General features: G+C 40.9%; 2 protein-coding genes and 1 long non-coding RNA gene across 3 annotated transcripts; 2 read left to right on the forward strand and 1 right to left on the reverse strand.

Annotated features, from left to right (window-relative positions):
- The first annotated feature begins 213 nt into the window (after positions 1-213).
- Positions 214-2,751, forward strand: LOC117856011 (uncharacterized). The gene is made up of 5 exons (XM_034738413.2): positions 214-469; positions 570-620; positions 707-766; positions 2,268-2,339; positions 2,424-2,751. The coding sequence occupies exons 1-5, from the start codon at positions 316-318 to the stop codon at positions 2,459-2,461; spliced, it is 375 nt and encodes a 124-aa protein (XP_034594304.1). The 5' UTR covers positions 214-315; the 3' UTR covers positions 2,462-2,751.
- A 754-nt stretch (positions 2,752-3,505) lies between these two features.
- Positions 3,506-9,513, reverse strand: LOC117856010 (1-deoxy-D-xylulose 5-phosphate reductoisomerase, chloroplastic). The gene is made up of 12 exons (XM_034738412.2): positions 9,282-9,513; positions 8,011-8,192; positions 7,540-7,626; positions 7,293-7,418; positions 7,144-7,206; positions 6,082-6,231; positions 5,786-5,853; positions 5,599-5,710; positions 5,410-5,514; positions 5,035-5,156; positions 4,539-4,685; positions 3,506-3,898 (listed from the first exon to the last, which is right to left on the reverse strand). Exons 1-12 carry the CDS (start codon positions 9,367-9,369, stop codon positions 3,730-3,732), a joined length of 1,419 nt encoding a protein of 472 aa, XP_034594303.1. The 5' UTR covers positions 9,370-9,513; the 3' UTR covers positions 3,506-3,729.
- Positions 9,514-9,734: 221 nt separating this feature from the next.
- Positions 9,735-12,004, forward strand: LOC117856012 (uncharacterized). The gene is made up of 2 exons (XR_004640601.2): positions 9,735-11,196; positions 11,604-12,004. It is a non-coding gene; the product is annotated as an uncharacterized lncRNA (long non-coding RNA).
- The last annotated feature ends 4,955 nt before the right edge of the window (positions 12,005-16,959 follow it).

The following is a 16,959-nucleotide window of genomic DNA, read 5'->3' on the forward strand; positions in this document are numbered from 1 at the left end:
TAAAAAGTATTAGTTAAAATTCTGCATTTAGTGAATTTATGATCGAAGGGAGCACCTGAGGCCTGAACTTTGGCAGACTGATCCTGCGGCTGTTGCGATGCGAAATACGAGATGGCGGATTATTTCAAAAGAAAAATAAAACACGAGATGACGACATTGAAGAGTCATCGTGTGAGACGGCAGGGCCTTCACTTTTTCAATAAAACCCCTGGCTTCGGGAGAAATCGCACAAACCGAACCTCGTCTTGGTCCTGGTCCTGGTCCAGCTCCTTCCTTTGCCCCCAATCGAATCGAAGGCTCTCGAGACCTAGCGCGATGTCCGCCATGGAGACCGACATCAACGCGCCGCCGCCGCCCGCCCCCGCCGGCGAGGGCTCCTCCGCGGCCGGCCCGTCCTCCTCGTCCTCCCGCAAGCCCAACAAGCGCTTCGAGATCAAGAAGTGGAACGCCGTTGCGCTGTGGGCATGGGGTACGCAATCGCTCTCGTTCTTCCACCCTTGATTTCCCTCCTGTAGATTGGAATTTGGATCCAATCTGACCTGCTGTTTTGCCCCTTTGCTCCCCTGCAGATATCGTCGTCGACAACTGCGCCATCTGCCGCAACCACATCATGGATCTATGTAAGTTCTGGGGTCCTTCGGTACGGTGTTAATTAGGGTTTGGGGTCTGTGGTTAGGATTTGAGGTTGTTCGTTCGTTGGGTGCAGGCATCGAGTGCCAGGCGAACCAGGCCAGCGCCACGAGCGAGGAGTGCACCGTCGCTTGGGGTACGAATCCAATTTCCTCTGTCCCCCTTTTTTCAATTTTGCTTATGTTTTTTGCTACTTGTTTGATCTTATTCGTATGCCTCTTCATATGCAAGAATTAGCTATGAATTAAGGTTACACACGCTACTACTTGCATGTCTCATTGTGGCATTTAGTTTCGGGGATCTAAGTTTTCGTATGCCAATCTTTAACTGACAACAATGATTAATGTATTTCTCTAGCTGGCGAATAGCCTCAGCGGACACATGATTGCAACTCTGTTTAACTGCAGATGTTCAATGCTGTTTCTGTTGAGTCTACTATGTGAACTTGGTTACTTTATTTCTGGTTCACTGTTCAATTCAATGAATTATTAGTTTCATACAGTCACACTGAAGTGATGCTACTAACTTGACAAACTTCAAAATTGCATATCTCTGGCTTTCATCTTCAAGAGGCTCTTCTTGATATGACTGGTGTACTTATGAATTGGTTTTCTTTACAAATGTAAAGCTCGGATTACTTAAAATGCTGTAAATGTAGGATAGTAGGTATCACGGATGCCTCTTAAATTGGTAGATATCAGACACAGTGGTTATGTATTTTTCATATCTGTTGAAAAAATAATTATTTAGCAGTGAACTCTCATTTAATTGTGATCTTAGATAAGTGATAGATGTGAAAACAGCTATTCATGTGCCTGAACCCTGATTTGTGGCTCTTGTTGGGTTTCAACTCTAGCCTACCCCAACTTGCTTGGGACTGAAAGGCTATGTTGTTGTTGTTAGATAAGTGATGGATGTGTGTTGTGTAATCTGGTCAGGATATTTATTTGTAAATTACTTCTTAGCAGACCATGCTCAACTTACTTGAAATGCTGCAAATGCAGGACGCTGGGTAGCATGGGTAATTGGGTAGATATTCAATGATAGTGGTAAAGTATTATGCATATCTGTTGAAATTTCGATTTAGCAGTGAACTCTCAAATTTAATTATAGATCAGTGTCAGGCTTTTATCAGTAAATTACTGCATGATAGCCACATAAAGGAGGAACCTATATCAGCACTTCCTTTCAACACACATCCTAGCCAGTCAAATTAAACATGCGCACTCAGTCTGTCAATCCCTATGTATTGCATGTTGCAAGCCCACAAAACATCTGCAGCACTGCAGCAGCATGGTTGTGCTTTTGCAACCTCTGCTCATGTGTTCTTTGAATGTTCTGCTTGAGCTCATGTTTATTCAATTTTTCACCATATTATAGAGTTGATGTTGAACTTAGCTCAACCATGTTTACAGTTTAAAATGGAAAAAAATTGCTGCTGGCTCAAAAAATAAAAATGGAAAGATCAAGCAGTTTGTATAAAAGCAAGTACATTTACCTGTACAAATGAATTATTGGAACATTCCACATGGTTCTTCCTTGTTAGTTTCGAGCATTACATGATGATAATATTTTGCTTAGTTGATTCTTCAAGCTTCACTGGGCCTAACAAGGTGTGTTTTTGTTGCATGCTACAGGTGTCTGTAATCATGCTTTTCACTTCCACTGCATCAGCAGGTGGCTTAAGACTCGCCAAGTGTGCCCATTAGGTAGCTGCAGCTCCTGTGTATGTTTTGATCTTATAGTTCATTCTTTTGAGCAAGTGAACTGACAAACCGTACTCTATCTTCCAGATAACAGTGAGTGGGAGTTCCAGAAATATGGCCACTAAGGCCTGGGCTACCCTTGTGTGCTGTTGGAGCTTGTTTCTGGCTACTGCTGCTGCAACTCAAGTGTTTTTGTCTGCCAAACAGCTCCATCTTTTGCTGCTTTCAATGCTTGCATCTACCGCCCCCTCAATTATCGCTGGTAGTACGTCCATTCTGGGATTGTATTTGGATGATTCATAGAGAGGACATCATATAGTAGGTCCTTTTTATCAATGTTATGTGAATCTGCATAAGTGATCTTGAATTGTGCTGTGGTACCATTTTAAAAGTCGATTGCTTTTAATTGCTTCTACCTCGTCCTTAAAATCCGTGTTTTCCTTATCTCGCTTGGGATGAAGTGGGTCAGCTATCTTTGGGCTGAACAATTTTATGCTAGTTTTAGGGAAGGTACAGATTCTCGTGGAATGGTTGAGTTACTAAATGCAGCATAAACTTCTACGAGATATGAACACCGTTGCCGTCTGGTAGGAGAGGCAGAGTTGAGTCAACCCTCATTGTAGTTGGTTCTTATAAGGCGTATTAGAATTTGAAAAACTCAGCTTTTGAATTTTACCAATCAATTCGTCAAAATATACTGTTTTTTTTTTGCAAATGAAGCTTATATCTAGAGATTTGTTTTGCATAAATATTTTAATAAATACGATTGTCAAAGTTACTTTAGTTTTATCATATATTAAACTTGTCTAACGTTAGCTAAGTTTATAGAAAATTATAATAACACCTTTCATGAAACTAATTTGATGCAGTAAATATTGATTTGTTTTATATAAAGCTAGTTAAAATTAGAGAAGTTTGACTTGACCAACAGAGTAAGACAAATATCGATATCAATAGACGTTTCACAAATCTTCCTCCTTTGATCATCAAAGTAAGCTTTCAAAGACTTTGATCCTAAATTCCTAATACGTTTTTTTACTTTGATCCTAAATTCCTAATATGTTTGTAAAAAAAAAGAAAAAGGAGTATACGATGGAAAGGTGTAGAGCGTCGGGGCTATTGTGTGCACGTCACCAGCCGACATACCACACCGAAAGGGATGCATCTGATTCCGCCCAAACTTTCCACACTAAAGCCATCAAAATTTATATGGAACACATGCAATTTATTCATGTGAAGGCATGATTTACATTCACAAACTCCAGAATAACCAATCGACCATGGAAACCAGGGAGCAGTGGGCACATCGCCTACCAGCCCACACTTCATCTTAGAGCTCCCACTGTACACCATGATCACAGCAACCTCTATAGGCATGCATATGTATATCTACTTATGCAGGGACAGGGCTCAGGCCAGCTGATGGTTGTAGGCTCGCTGCGTATCTCCTCGCCCACAGATCATAATGGATGATGTCCTCAAGCGACGGGCGCGTTACCAGCTCGTTCCGATGGGCGTCGCATGTACGCTCCACCACCTTGAAGATGTCCAGGTAGCTAATCCTGCAAATCAAGTGAAACGGGGGAAATAAATTCTTTGCATGCATATGCAAACCGAAGTAGCAAACATGTGTTCTTGAAGTGCTGAATGCAGTAGCAGAATTTCTCCTAGTTGAATTCATTTGGAAAAAGTAAAATCATGCACTTTAAAAATCTTGATCAAGTTCTCCTTTTATTAAATTATGGAGCACGGCCACTCTACTTAATGGACAGTGCGTGTAGATCAATATCTTATCATTTTTTAACGCAGAGGCATTTTATCTCAATACTAATCCATCATAAATGGCTATAGGTTGGCAATAGCAACAGCAGGCAGCCTAACAATAGTTTAGATCAAGATTCTGTAAAGTTATTCGAAATCCATAATGTAGGCTCAAAAGGTGCTTGAGAATAATAGCTTTAAGGACATGCTTCTCCTTCCAACTCAATTTTTTAAAAATAAAAAATAAAGTGCAGCAGATGTCCATGGACTTTGGTTGGCCCAAAGGTTTTTTTTTTCATTGCAGCAATCAACATAACATATCTCGCCTTATAAATAAATTGCAGAATATTTGCAAACCAAATCAAAAGATGGCAATAAACATGCAATGCTTTATCTTGAAGAAAGCAGACAAAAGTTGACAATATGCAGAAAGAATCATACTTTTCATCAATGAACAACTCCACAGCCTTCTCATTAGCAGCACTCAGGACACCTGTCATGGTACCCCCAGCCCGCCCAGCAGCATAGGCAAGGTCCATCGAAGGGTATTTTACATTGTCAGGAGCTTTGAACGTCAGTGAACCCAATCTGCATTAGCCAGTTGGAAATCAAATCTGAGTGCTAAAAAATTGCGTATATGGCATGCTTACAATTCAAGTGACTGTTTGCAGTTCCTTTAATTTCTTCACCTTTTGTTGTTTCAACATCCTTAAAGAAGCATATTCTTGTTTGCAACCTAACCATGGTTACTACTTGGTTATTACTACTGAGGCCCTGACCCATACACATCTATCAAGTTTACCCATCATATATGGGTGGCTTATGAGAACAATCTTATACAATCAAGAAAAATAAGTCCCGATTTCTTGGAGGTCATTTCCAAATAAAAGTATCAGCTGTACTGCAAAAGAGCATAGGAATTGTGAAGATATCATACTTGCAAAGATCCAGACGGGGCCAGGTGACCTCAGAGCAATAGATTCTATCTGGCCAAGATAAGGTGTACAAGATTGGTATCCGCATATCTGGCCATCCCAGTTGAGCTAGGACGGATGAATCCTGCAAAAATAGAACTTCATGAGTGCTTCAAACAATTTTAAATCATTTGTAAACCCAGTACAGAAACAAATCTTTATGTACCATAATGAATTGAAACAATCATAAACTTGAGGTTATGCTCAGATGCTGGAATGCACTATACTAGGGAATGGCAGGTGGAAATAAAAAACCACAGAAGGAATAAGCATGAACATGTTATCTGAGCAGAATACCTAAAAATTTGCTTTCTGGTAAAGCAAATAACGGAGCTCACCTGGGTTTCAACCATAGAGTGTATGATAGACTGTGGGTGAATCACAATCTCAATGTCATCATATTCAGCGCCAAATAAATAATGTGCTTCGATAACTTCTAGGCCCTATAAGGATCAAGTTGTCACTTTAGTGTTTAATAGAAGAAAATACAGGTTGGGTAAATTAAATATGATGGAGCTCTAAGACACCTTGTTAAATAAAGTAGCAGAATCTACTGTGATCTTCTTCCCCATATTCCAGTTTGGATGCTTTAAAGCATCAGCGACTTTAACATCTTTCAATTTGTCAACTGGCCAGTCCCTGTCATGATCAATCGATATGAGATGGATCCGTATGTTTCCAGAAGTACATAAACACATATGGGAATGGACTTGCCTGAAAGCACCACCTGATGCAGTTAGAATAACACGACGAAGTGCTCCTTCAGATAAACCTTGTATACACTGGCAAAAGAGAAGCAGATTCTAATAAGCAAAACATAAAATGTACTTCCACATCATTTCAAGTTTCAGAGGCAACACCACCATCGCATTGCAGTGTGTTTAAACATCCTTAGCCAGTACCTATTTTTCCCGATATTAAACCAAGCATGCATAGTAATGAAAAATATATGTGTTCGAGAAGTAATGAAAAATATAGTTGTAGCAACAAATAATCATTTTGTGAGATACCTGGAATATTGCAGAGTGCTCAGAATCAGCAGGAAGAATTTTCACTTTGTGTTTGTGTGCAAGGGGAAGCACGAAAGGGCCACCTGCAATAAGCGTCTCTTTGTTCGCCAACGCTATGTCTTTACCAGCTTCAATTGCAGCAACTGTAGGCTAACAGAACAAACAGTGCAAAGTTTACTGAGTCAGTCAGATTTACAAATAATTTAGCTTGCTATATTTTATTTGGATACACTACCCAACACAGAAGAAAGAAATTGTTAGAATTGCAAAAATCGAAACTATATGGAAATGCAAAGATAATACAGTCCGAAAGTAACAGTAACACCATCTAGTTATGATTCCTCCACTTCTCCTGATATGCAGTATAATAAAAATAGGGGGCCATGGAACTTGGTTCTCGAACAATACAAACATGACAGGCAACAGGATAGTGACATATATACCACTACCAATTGAGTTGTTGCGTCAGATTTGGGATGCCAAAGTTGCAAATCTATGTCTGGTAACAAAGTAATGCTATGATATTGTGATAGTTTTACCTGTACTCCTTTTCTTTCTAACTGTATAGCAATACCAACCCAAAATAGTTCAAATTCCTATTTTATTAAACATTTTTTTTAACTTCAAAAGAAGTTAACTTGCCATGAGGTCATCCAGTTCAAGCTAACCAAATGACATCAGAATAGCTCTCTTTTTTTTAAAAAAAAAGTTTCCTATAGCAGTTCTTAGTACAGATAACTTTATTGGCCTAACAAATGAATACTCCCTCCGTCCCAAATTGTAGGTCGTTTTGACTTTTCTAGGTGCATAGTTTTTGCTATGCACGTAGATATAATGTATGTCTAGATGCATAATAATATATATGAATCTAGAAAAGCTAAAACGACCTACAGTATGAAACGGCGGGAATACATTATATGCAAGCACATAAATATCATTCTATGCTAAAAAAATTCTTGAAATACTTGAAAAGTATCAGGCACAAATAGATTCTTGGAATACCCAACATAAACGAAAGCACAAAGACTGAAAGACAAATATGCTAAATAGAAGGGACATTACCTTCAGCCCTGCACACCCTACTATCCCTGTGACAACTGTAACTGCATCTGGGTGGCGAGCGACCTATTATTCAAGTGTTGATTATTTGAGAAATTTCCAGACCGAACCTTCAGTCATTTGTAGATATAGGATCACGAGAAATGCCTTACCTCTATGACACCTTGCTCTCCAGGAATAATTTCTGGCTTCTCCTCACAATCAGCTATGGCTTCTTTTAGCTCATCAACTAATGATTCGTTTCTTACAGCAACCAGTTTTGGTTTGAATGTTTTGACCTGTTAAATAAGTAAACAAGTGCATAATTTTGTCTTACCATTTGAATGCTCAAATAGTAAACAAGTGCATAATTTCCTCTTTCAAATTTGATAAAAGAACGTACTCAGAAAATCACTGTACCTGATCAGCTAGAAGAGTCACATTGGAACCAGCAGCAAGAGCAACAACTCGGAACTTATCAGGATTCTCCGCAACAATGTCCAATGTCTTCCCATTATGCAAAAGATAGAATATTAGTGCTGCAGAATATCAGCGCCTCTAGTTTCATACCTATCATAAGGTAAATGTAAGATATGTTCACTAATTTCATAATAAATTGTTATTAGTGACACAGGTTGATTAGACTTGAGACCTAAAAAAGCCCACATTACAGAAGGATAAGAATGTATTACATCAACTACTATAAATGACCCACAGGGAAAATTCTAAAGTAACATGCAAAAAATACTGATTCTACTGGTTTCAAACAGATGCATGTGCAACAATTCATTAAAGTTTGATGTATCCACTACCAACATTATTTGCACAGCTACTAGAACAATGTTAAGGACTAACAAATTCCATCCATGAGTCTTCGGTTAATCTCTTTACCTGTGTTCCTATTGAACCAGTAGATCCGACAATCGAGATAGGCTTTGGGCCATCCCATGACCTCCGGCCAGGCTCAGCAACAGCTCGTCCAGGCCATGCTGGTGGTGGAGCCTGCTGCATAGAACAGCATGTCCTTCTAAGAGAAATTGCTCTTTTGCCCTTCCTTTGAAAAGTAAAATCCACTACAATGAGACAGATAGATCAAAGTAAGATTACAGAACAACACTACTAACCAGAATTAACGCTAGAAATACGTGTCTGCTGCCAAGAAAGATCGCTGAAAAACATGCGTGACTGCAATATGGTCAACAAAGTCAACGGAATTAAATCCTGAATTAATGCACCTAACTTTCACCAATTTATCTTCTAGTTGGCCATGCTGCTCGTGTGCTCATTCATGTAAATTCAATTCCATGTGCGCAGATCAATTAGCCAATCAGAGCGTCACACAACAGTATCAAATCACTAGAAAGTATAACCTGAATTGGAATCTATGGAGAATATATTCTAAGAACATTAGATATTCCAACGGCTGAAGTAGCAAACGGCAAGTTGAGGCCCAGATATTTCAGAATTTAATGCACCCAAGTGATCACGAAAGAAGCGATTCCAGACACACGTAAGAAATGATTCTCGACCAAGAAAAGGCCGCATAACATTCTGGAAATTTCAGCCTTGGAACCCGTGTAGGAGAAAATTAAAGGAGTTACAACTTTCTCCCCCGAGAACCGAAAAAATTCTGCCTTTTAGGATGTCAAAATCATAACAGTTAGAATCAGAGTTTGCAACTTTACAATGACTATACCCTCCAAAAGACCAAAGCTCGCAGTTCCCATGCACCCTATACGGAGATGGGGCCCAAAAATAACTCCAAAAAAGGAAAATCACGAACCATACAAATCCAACCCAATCCTCACAGCACCAAACCTTCAACGCTGCTATTAGTGTTTTCTAATTGCAGATAACGCAGAGACGCCAAGAGGGAAGAAGAACGATTGAACCATGATCAACAGGATGGCATAAAGACCTAGTCTTTTGCTGAGCAACACTACAAAATTTTGCTGAGCAACACTACAAATTTCTCCCTCTGCCATTGCAATCCGCTTGGAACCCAAAAATATCTGTGAGTCAATCGGAATGGATCAAGAAAGCATCAAAACGGCCGGAAAACACGGGATAGCAAAGGCGAGGGCATCAGGCCGGAAAAGCGAGAAGATAAGCTCATGCACCGATCGGGAAAGAGGAGGCGCCGAAAGAGGAAAAGATCCAACCTTTGTGCTGGCCGAAAGGTCCCCTGCTGGAGTCGAGGAAGGAGACGGCGCTGAGCTCCCCCGGGAACGACGCCTTGAGTGCAGCCATCCCGGCCGGCTTCTTGGCGATGCTGCGGTAATGGCCGCGGGGTGAGTGGGGAGATGAGGAGAGGGAGGGGAGCGGCGGTGGTGCCGTGGTGGTGGCCGTCGCCGAGGTCGTCCGTGGGAGGGAGAGGTGGGAGATTGAGCTGAGTTATATAAACAGGAGGGGGAAATGTGTGGAGATAAGACGAGGTGGGAATCTGAGAGACCTATGGATGCCACCGCTACCGGCCGATGCTCGCTCGCTCCCTCTCGCTCTCCATGGGTTTTTGTATGCTTGCTTTGTGAGCTGTGTGTGATTCCTGAGTGCGGTGGAGTAGCGTGGACAAATAGTGGGCTGGTGAATTTCTATTCTCTATCTCTACACCTATAAATCTCTACGCCTATAAATCCACCAAAATTTTCTTTTCTACGTCCACCCCATGAAATGCCCCCCACTGATATTCCATTCGATCTATCCACACCAACCAATACACACACCTTCAAATTGTACCGTCCAGATCCCCTTTCATATTTCTCACTCAAATCCAACCGTCAATATTATTTGGATCATCCACGTACCCCTTCACCCCCACCCACCCGCGCGTGCCCCTCACGGACTCGTGCACGCCCGCGCCCCGACGCACTCCTCGGTCCCTCACGCCCGCGACTCCTCGGCTCCTCTCCTGCAGGCGTCGCGTCCTCTCCTCTCCTCGCGCCGCCACATCTGCACTCCGCCGCATCGAAATCGCGCCGCGCCACCGTGGTAATGATACAAGCGAGGTGGTCGACGAGGCGCGCGCCAGCCTGCGCCGCGCCGCCGCCGTCTCCAAGCTGCCGGCGTGACCGCGTGCCCTTACTTGAGTTACTTCTGATGCTCTACTTTTCGCGGGCGCCATCAAGGCCGTGTTGGGCAGCGGCCGACGACGCCATCGGCCAGATGTCTTCATGATGCCCCCTACCTGCGCGTGCGCGAGCTGTTGGTGGACGGCGCCGCGGCCGACAAGTCAGTCAAGCATCAAGGTGGCCACTGGCCACAGGCCTCGAGGAGCTTAGGTTGTGAGGTCTCATGATGACGCGCAAGATCAAGATCCAGGTGAGGCCAAGCTGTACTTTAGCGCAAGTGCCAAGCTCATCCATATCCTTGCTCCTGGTCGCCCCCTCTTAATGGCCGATCGATTGGTGCCATGAGTAAGAAACAGCCAAGCGATTTCCCCCAATCCCCACCCCCTCTTTGATTTGGTAGACGCTGGATGCAAATCTCATGAGATTTGTTGGTAGATATTATTTCCAATACCTTTGATGCCTGTGAGCTTGAAGTTCAAAACAGTTTTATTTCATTTGTTCGGACAACTAGATGTCATTGTCTGGAAAGTTCATCATTTTATTCAGTTTCATGAGAGCAATTTGGCATGTAGTGGTAACTTTTAGATGGGTCATGCAAACAAACGATTTGATCATAAGTGATTATATTTCCCCCTTACACAATAACACACTGTCAATTTATTTACTAATCTGACCTGAATTGTCACTAACTTCAGTTTTGTGTACTTCACTTCTTTGTCATAATAAAAGTGTTTTGATCTTAGGACCAGCCTTTGGCATTGGAAAACTCGAAAACTCTGATGCTTGTTAGCTTTTGCCTTTTTGATGTTTCACTTCTGATAGTAGATAACATGTGAACAATGTTTATTACTATGCATGAATTTCAGTGTGTGCATGATGCAAATGTAGGAGGAAGGCATCCAGATGGTCTCTACAATTAGCCTCATGTTCTACTTGTCAGAACAAATTATCTTCTTGTAGTAGCGCTCATCTGCATGTTTTACTTGTCAGTCCTCTATGCTGATTCCAGGTTTGCTCCCGTCATGCTTCACGTGTTGGAATCAGTTCTTTTTGTTTCCTCTCAGCATATGGTTTCATGAAAATTGAATCTCCCTGTTTGATGGAATGCGGTAGAGAACCCTGCTGCCCCTTCAGCCTGCCTTCCTGCTCCTGCTCTTCAGATGCTTACCTGGAATATAAGGACTTCTGAAGTTTAAAATATATGCTAACTCAAATTTTATGCTTTTTCTCTCCCACCTGTCGGATGACATTACTAAGTTGGAAAACAAATGCACAGTGGCTATTTTGTCAATGAGTAATCAAGTAATAGAGGGTTGGGATCAATGCATCAAGACCATGAGTGTAGTGGAATTTTTGTCAAGAACAATCTATGTTTTTCCTAACAATTTACTGATTACAATGTTTGCTTTTTTTCAGGTAAACTAGACCATGGCGACACATGGCTCATATTAAGCAAACTTCTTGAAAGTTCATTGGAGGAAAGGCTCCTAGTAGGTTGCATGCGGAAGCATACCTGCTTGCTCTGTTGGAGGACACAAACTTGTGTGCCATCCATGCCAACCACCGATGGACATTTAGCTAGCTTGAAGGATCTTCAGAGAGAGGGTTTAGGTTCTCTGCTACAGCTAGGATGTTAAAGATACTCATTATTAATACAAAACCGGCAATCTCTGCCGGGTTTTTACGTTTCAAAAAAAGATACTTATTACTTGAAAATTAAACTATGCAAGTGATGTATTCTCTTGTTTCAATTGAGGTGTGTCTCGTATACCCATATAAAATGTACCATTTCAAAGATAAGATTGAAGTATTTGTTATTGTTGGGAGCATAAATTTCTCTTTACAATTTATCAACATAAGATTGAAGCAGTTTTAAGTATTAATTGTTTCATGTTGTCTAAAACCGTAGTGTTAGCACGGGCAATATACTAATGGAGGTAGTGGCTAGGCCTGTGCTGTCTCACCACTCACTCATGGACTGGGATAACCGAGTCAAAAACAAAGTTCAAAATGTTACTGCTACTTTGGAGTCTTATACTTTTCTTCTACGTACGGTGATGCGGGTTTTCTTTATAAAGAACGGTGACTACATCCAGTATTTAAATTTTAGCTTTGCTATGAGTGTACGACGTCAAAAGATACATTTTGGGTTACTAGCACATAAATGTCATATATACAAAACTAATCGGTCAAACTATTTTAACTTCGATAGGTAATTTTATGAACATTTAGATCGGCAAATGATTGTCCCACTTAAAGGCCAACATATTATTTAACATATGTCTTAACGGTTCCTTTAATTATTTGCTTTACCCCCCCCCAAAAAAAAAACCCTCGTAGGCTTTCTTTTGCAACATTGTCGATAACTCAAGCCGCCTCACCGTTGACTCGGGCCTAAGGGTGTGCTTGGTTCTTGCCGAGGTTTGTCGCACTGCAACCACAGCTTGATTTTTTGCTTTATTTGGTTAAATTTTTTAGACCTTAGATACCAAATTACCAGTAACTTTATTTGAATGTTTGGTGAGGGTAGTAAAATGAATATTTTTCAACTTGGAAAAAAGTTCATTTTATTACCCTTTCCAATTCATTTTGTTCACTTAACCTCCTAATAAATTTAGTCTCGATTACTATTTTGATTGCTCTAATCTACCCTCTAATACAATTTTCTTTTTTCCTTTGCATATAAGTTTAGTTTTAAGTTCAAATTTTGCGAGTTGACTTATAATATGATATCAGAAGTTAAAAAATTCTTTATGATTTTTCACAATTTCTTTTCATGCAATTTTGTATATATAGAATTAATTTTGTATTAAATATACATAGCCTATAAAAATAACAATAAAACTCTTAATGTATTTTTCTCACATAAGGCATCATGTTCTCTACCCGCTAACAAAAATTGAACTTAAAATCGAGCTTGTAAACAGAGGGGGGGGAATGTCATTAGGGAGTAGAATGGACCAATTAAAATAGTTCGCAAGAGTAAATCAAGCATAATTTTTTTTCAAAGTTAATTGAACAAAGTGGATTGGTGAGGTTAGTAAAATGAATTTTTTTTCTCGTTAGTAATCTGAGGGGCCTTTTCTCTTTGTTCCCTGTTCCAGGTTTATTTTCTCTGTTTTTGTTTTGGGTTAGTTCAGAGAGTGGTGTCTTTTCTTTCTTTATCATGTTTTCTTATTCATTTCTTGTTTGTGTTTTGGGGCTAGCACCTTTCTGGCTACCGGTAGCTTGTATTTTTTTTTACCATTTCCTATATAACGAAAATGGTCACGCTGGGGATTCTTCGCAACTGTTTGAAGTTAAAATAGTAGTTCATAAATATAAAAGTGAGTTATTTAAGCACTTTTATAAATTTAACCTATTAAAATTTCCAAATATACTTTAATAGAAAATAATAGGGATGCAAATTTGCACCCCTAAGATATCCACCGAACTCTAGGTGCGCTTGTTCGCACCCTATAAAATAGTGATCCTCGAGACCATAATAAGTAAATATAGTAAATGACTTTTATGGGGATGGGAAGATGATATTAGGGATTTGGTATGATCAAACTGGATCAAACTGACTTTGGTGGTAGCGCGTGTAGCCGCTTAACAACGACGGCGATCCAAGAAGAAGACGGATGATGAATAGGTTTCCCAAGGATTTGTTTGTAGTTTTTAGTTTTTCTAGGTGCCTCTTTGTAACTCTGTGCTATTTGCACCCTAGGTGCACCTATTTGCACCCTATAAAAGCAGTGGTATTGAAGATTGTAATAATAATAAGTAAATACAGACGTCAAGATGATATCAGGGATATGGCATGATCAAACTGGATCAAGTTCACTTCAGCGGGCGACAACATTCAACAACAACGGCGATCCAAGAAGATGAATGATGAATAGGTTTTCCAAGGATCTGTTTGTAGTTTGCAGTTTTTAACCTCTTTGTAACTCTATGGTATTTGCACCCTATAAAATCAGTGGTATCGAAGACTTTAACAATTGCAAGTAAATATAGTAAATGTTTTTTATGGGACGCGACATAATTCAGGGATATAGTATGATCAAATTGGATCAAATTGACTTCAGCGGCAGTGGCATTCAACAGCGACAGCGACCGGAAGATGGATAATGAATAGGTTTCCTAAGGGTATGTTTGTAGTTTTCAGTTTTCTCCAATCCCCTGTTTGTAACACGGGGTTGTAACCTTCGTCTGTGCTATAATCAATACATTCCCCTTCACTCAAAAAAGGGGGAAAAAAATGGATCCGTGATGTAGCACAGTTTAACACCACTGCCTTTCCGTCCAAAAAATAAGTCACCCAACAAATTTAAGGATAAATTAACAAGGAGGTAAAATGATGTTGATTGCTCTTATTTATTATCCATATATGGTGCTAATTGACTGCCGTATGTCCACATGTACATGCACACATGTTAAATTAAGTATAATAACTTATTTTGCCGGATGAATTTTGAATCGCAGAATGCCTTATTTTTTTAGGAGGGGAGTACTTGTCTATGTAAAGTATAAAATTGGGACAGCACTAGACACATGGTTGAATGTCCATGCCGCCGCCAGCCTGGGTCGTTAGGCGAAAAGACGTGGTCGGCCGCACTGGGCCGGAGGGACCCGACCGGCTACCTAACAAGTGGCCGATCCCGGGTGGCTGCCGTCTCCCTCTCGAGCTCCATGGCTCGGAGGACACGTGTGCGCCGGCAGCATGCGTGCTGGTCGGCGTCAGTAGTGGAGTGCTCCAACGTGATTACTGATTAGATTAGATTAGGCGATTAGGGAGATTACTGGGTGGTGGATCCACTGCGCGCAGCAACCGAAAGCGACAGACACGCATGGTCCCTTTTGACTCGCTTCAATGCGATAGATGGAGAGCACACCCTGCACTGCAATGGAGTGATGGCTGCTGTGTCTGAAGATCATCTGAAGACACCAAAGATCTGTATCTCTTTCTGTAAAACCTAACAACTCTCTACCATGTGTGAAATAAGGCCTGAGCCAGTCAGTCTTGTTTGGAGTATTCCTTCAGCTGCATACTAACGGGAGTCCTCACCGGCTGACAAACGACATACTGATACGGTCACAACGACCCGATTCTCGTCGTCCGCGTGCTTCGATTTCGGTGCTCCATCTCCAGCACATGTTCAACCTGTCATGGCACGCATGGAGAGACTGGAAATGGAAAGGGACGCTGCTAGCAGTACTAAAACTCGAGGACAGGTCACAAGTCAGCACATGTGCTGATGTGCACAGCAGCATGTGGTTTGAAGTCTGAACGTTCTGCAGTCTCCCAGTAAGAGAGGCCAGAGAATTCCTGAGCCGCGAGCTTGGAAAATCCTTGCCGTGTGTGCTCTACTCTACTTCAGAGTTTTCAGCTCCTGTGCTCTTCTTTTCTTAGGTCTTGTTTAGTTGGTCAAATTGTAAGGTGCAAAATTACTGTGCCAGCACTGTAGCACACTGTAACGTTTCGTTTGTATTTGTAAATTATTGTTCAAATATTGACTAATTAGGCTCAAAAGATTCGTCTCGCAAAGTACAACAAAACTGTGCAATTAGTTTTTAATTTCGTCTACATTTAGTACTCCATGCATGTACTGCAAGTTTGATGTGATGGGGAATCTTCTTTTTGCATAGTGTCAAAGTTGGGAGTTGGGGGTAACTAAACATGGCCCATTGGTTCCTCGAGAGGGAGGCGCTTGGAACTTGGGCCTTATTTGTTTCAGCTTTTCTGAGTAGCGATTCTCTAAAAATTTAGCTGGTCTAAAAAGCTGATGTCTCCAAAATCTGCTGGAAAGAGAAGGAGAGTGTTTGGCAGCCTGATTCTCTGTTAGAAGATTATCTATGCTGAGTGTGTAATGACTTGTATGCCCCTGAGGGTGATAATACCTTATTTAGTTACTAAAAAAAGCAGAGAATGCAATAACTATATTAATGTTTGCCATTACAGGTTCATTAATTTTGAATGAAAGCATCAATAGTTATTACTAGAGCCTATTACAGTCCGTCCTCATATGACCAAAATAACAAAAGCAACTACATGAGCAATCATGGTACCAAAGCTGCAGCAATGGAATCCGCAAAGCACCCATGTCATTGTCAACTGCTGAAGCATTCTCATCATTGATAATACATGTGCCATCTTGACCATCATTAACACCAACATAGTTTTTAAAATCATCATCATTATGGCACTATCCCTTATGAAATTGTGAAGGGCCATAATTGCAGATATGATTCTAGCTTGCTTGTTGATAGGATAGGCAGGCAAGTTCAAAAGAATACGCCACTTCATCTTTAGAACACCAAAACAACGCTCGATCACATTTCGAAGGGATGAATGGGCATAGTTGAACACCTCTTTGTAGCCCACCGGCTGTCAACCATGTTGTCATTCAGATACATGGTACATGTGACCCTGTAAGGGGCTAGATACCCCTTTGTATTAGGATATCCCGAATCAACAAGATAATACTTCCCTTCTGGGGGATGTAGAAATTGTTGGTTGTATGTTTCCAAAGTATCTAGCAATATACGAGTGTCATGAACTGAACCAGGCCAACTGGTGACAACAAATATGAATCTCATATCGAAGTCGCATACCGCCATGACATTTTGTGAAGCATAACCATGTTGACCAAAGTATTTTGGTTGTTCACTCAGTGGGACCGTAACAGGTACGTGTGTTCCATCAATTGCACCAATGCAATCCTTAAAATGAGGCCAAAACCTGGAGTTATCCCTAATCCTAGAATGAGTTGTTGTAAATTGAGGATCT

The sequence above is a fragment of the Setaria viridis genome, chromosome 5, assembly GCF_005286985.2.
Source record: "Setaria viridis chromosome 5, Setaria_viridis_v4.0, whole genome shotgun sequence".
NCBI lineage: Eukaryota > Viridiplantae > Streptophyta > Magnoliopsida > Poales > Poaceae > Setaria > Setaria viridis.

What these genes read in the sequence shown, in the direction of transcription:
- LOC117856011 (XM_034738413.2), top strand. Translation starts at nt 316, where the DNA reads ATGTCCGCCATGGAGACCGACATCAACGCGCCGCCGCCGCCCGCCCCC. An exon ending in CAACCACATCATGGATCTAT is followed by an intron (nt 621 to 706) that starts GTAAGTTCTGGG and finishes CGTTGGGTGCAG; the next exon opens with GCATCGAGTGCCAGGCGAAC. An exon ending in TCGCCAAGTGTGCCCATTAG is followed by an intron (nt 2,340 to 2,423) that starts GTAGCTGCAGCT and finishes TCTATCTTCCAG; the next exon opens with ATAACAGTGAGTGGGAGTTC.
- LOC117856010 (XM_034738412.2), bottom strand. Translation starts at nt 9,369, where the DNA reads ATGGCTGCACTCAAGGCGTCGTTCCCGGGGGAGCTCAGCGCCGTCTCC. An exon ending in TAGGGTGTGCAGGGCTGAAG is followed by an intron (nt 6,232 to 7,143) that starts GTAATGTCCCTT and finishes TTGTTCTGTTAG; the next exon opens with CCTACAGTTGCTGCAATTGA. An exon ending in GAGTTGTTCATTGATGAAAA is followed by an intron (nt 3,899 to 4,538) that starts GTATGATTCTTT and finishes CTTGATTTGCAG; the next exon opens with GATTAGCTACCTGGACATCT.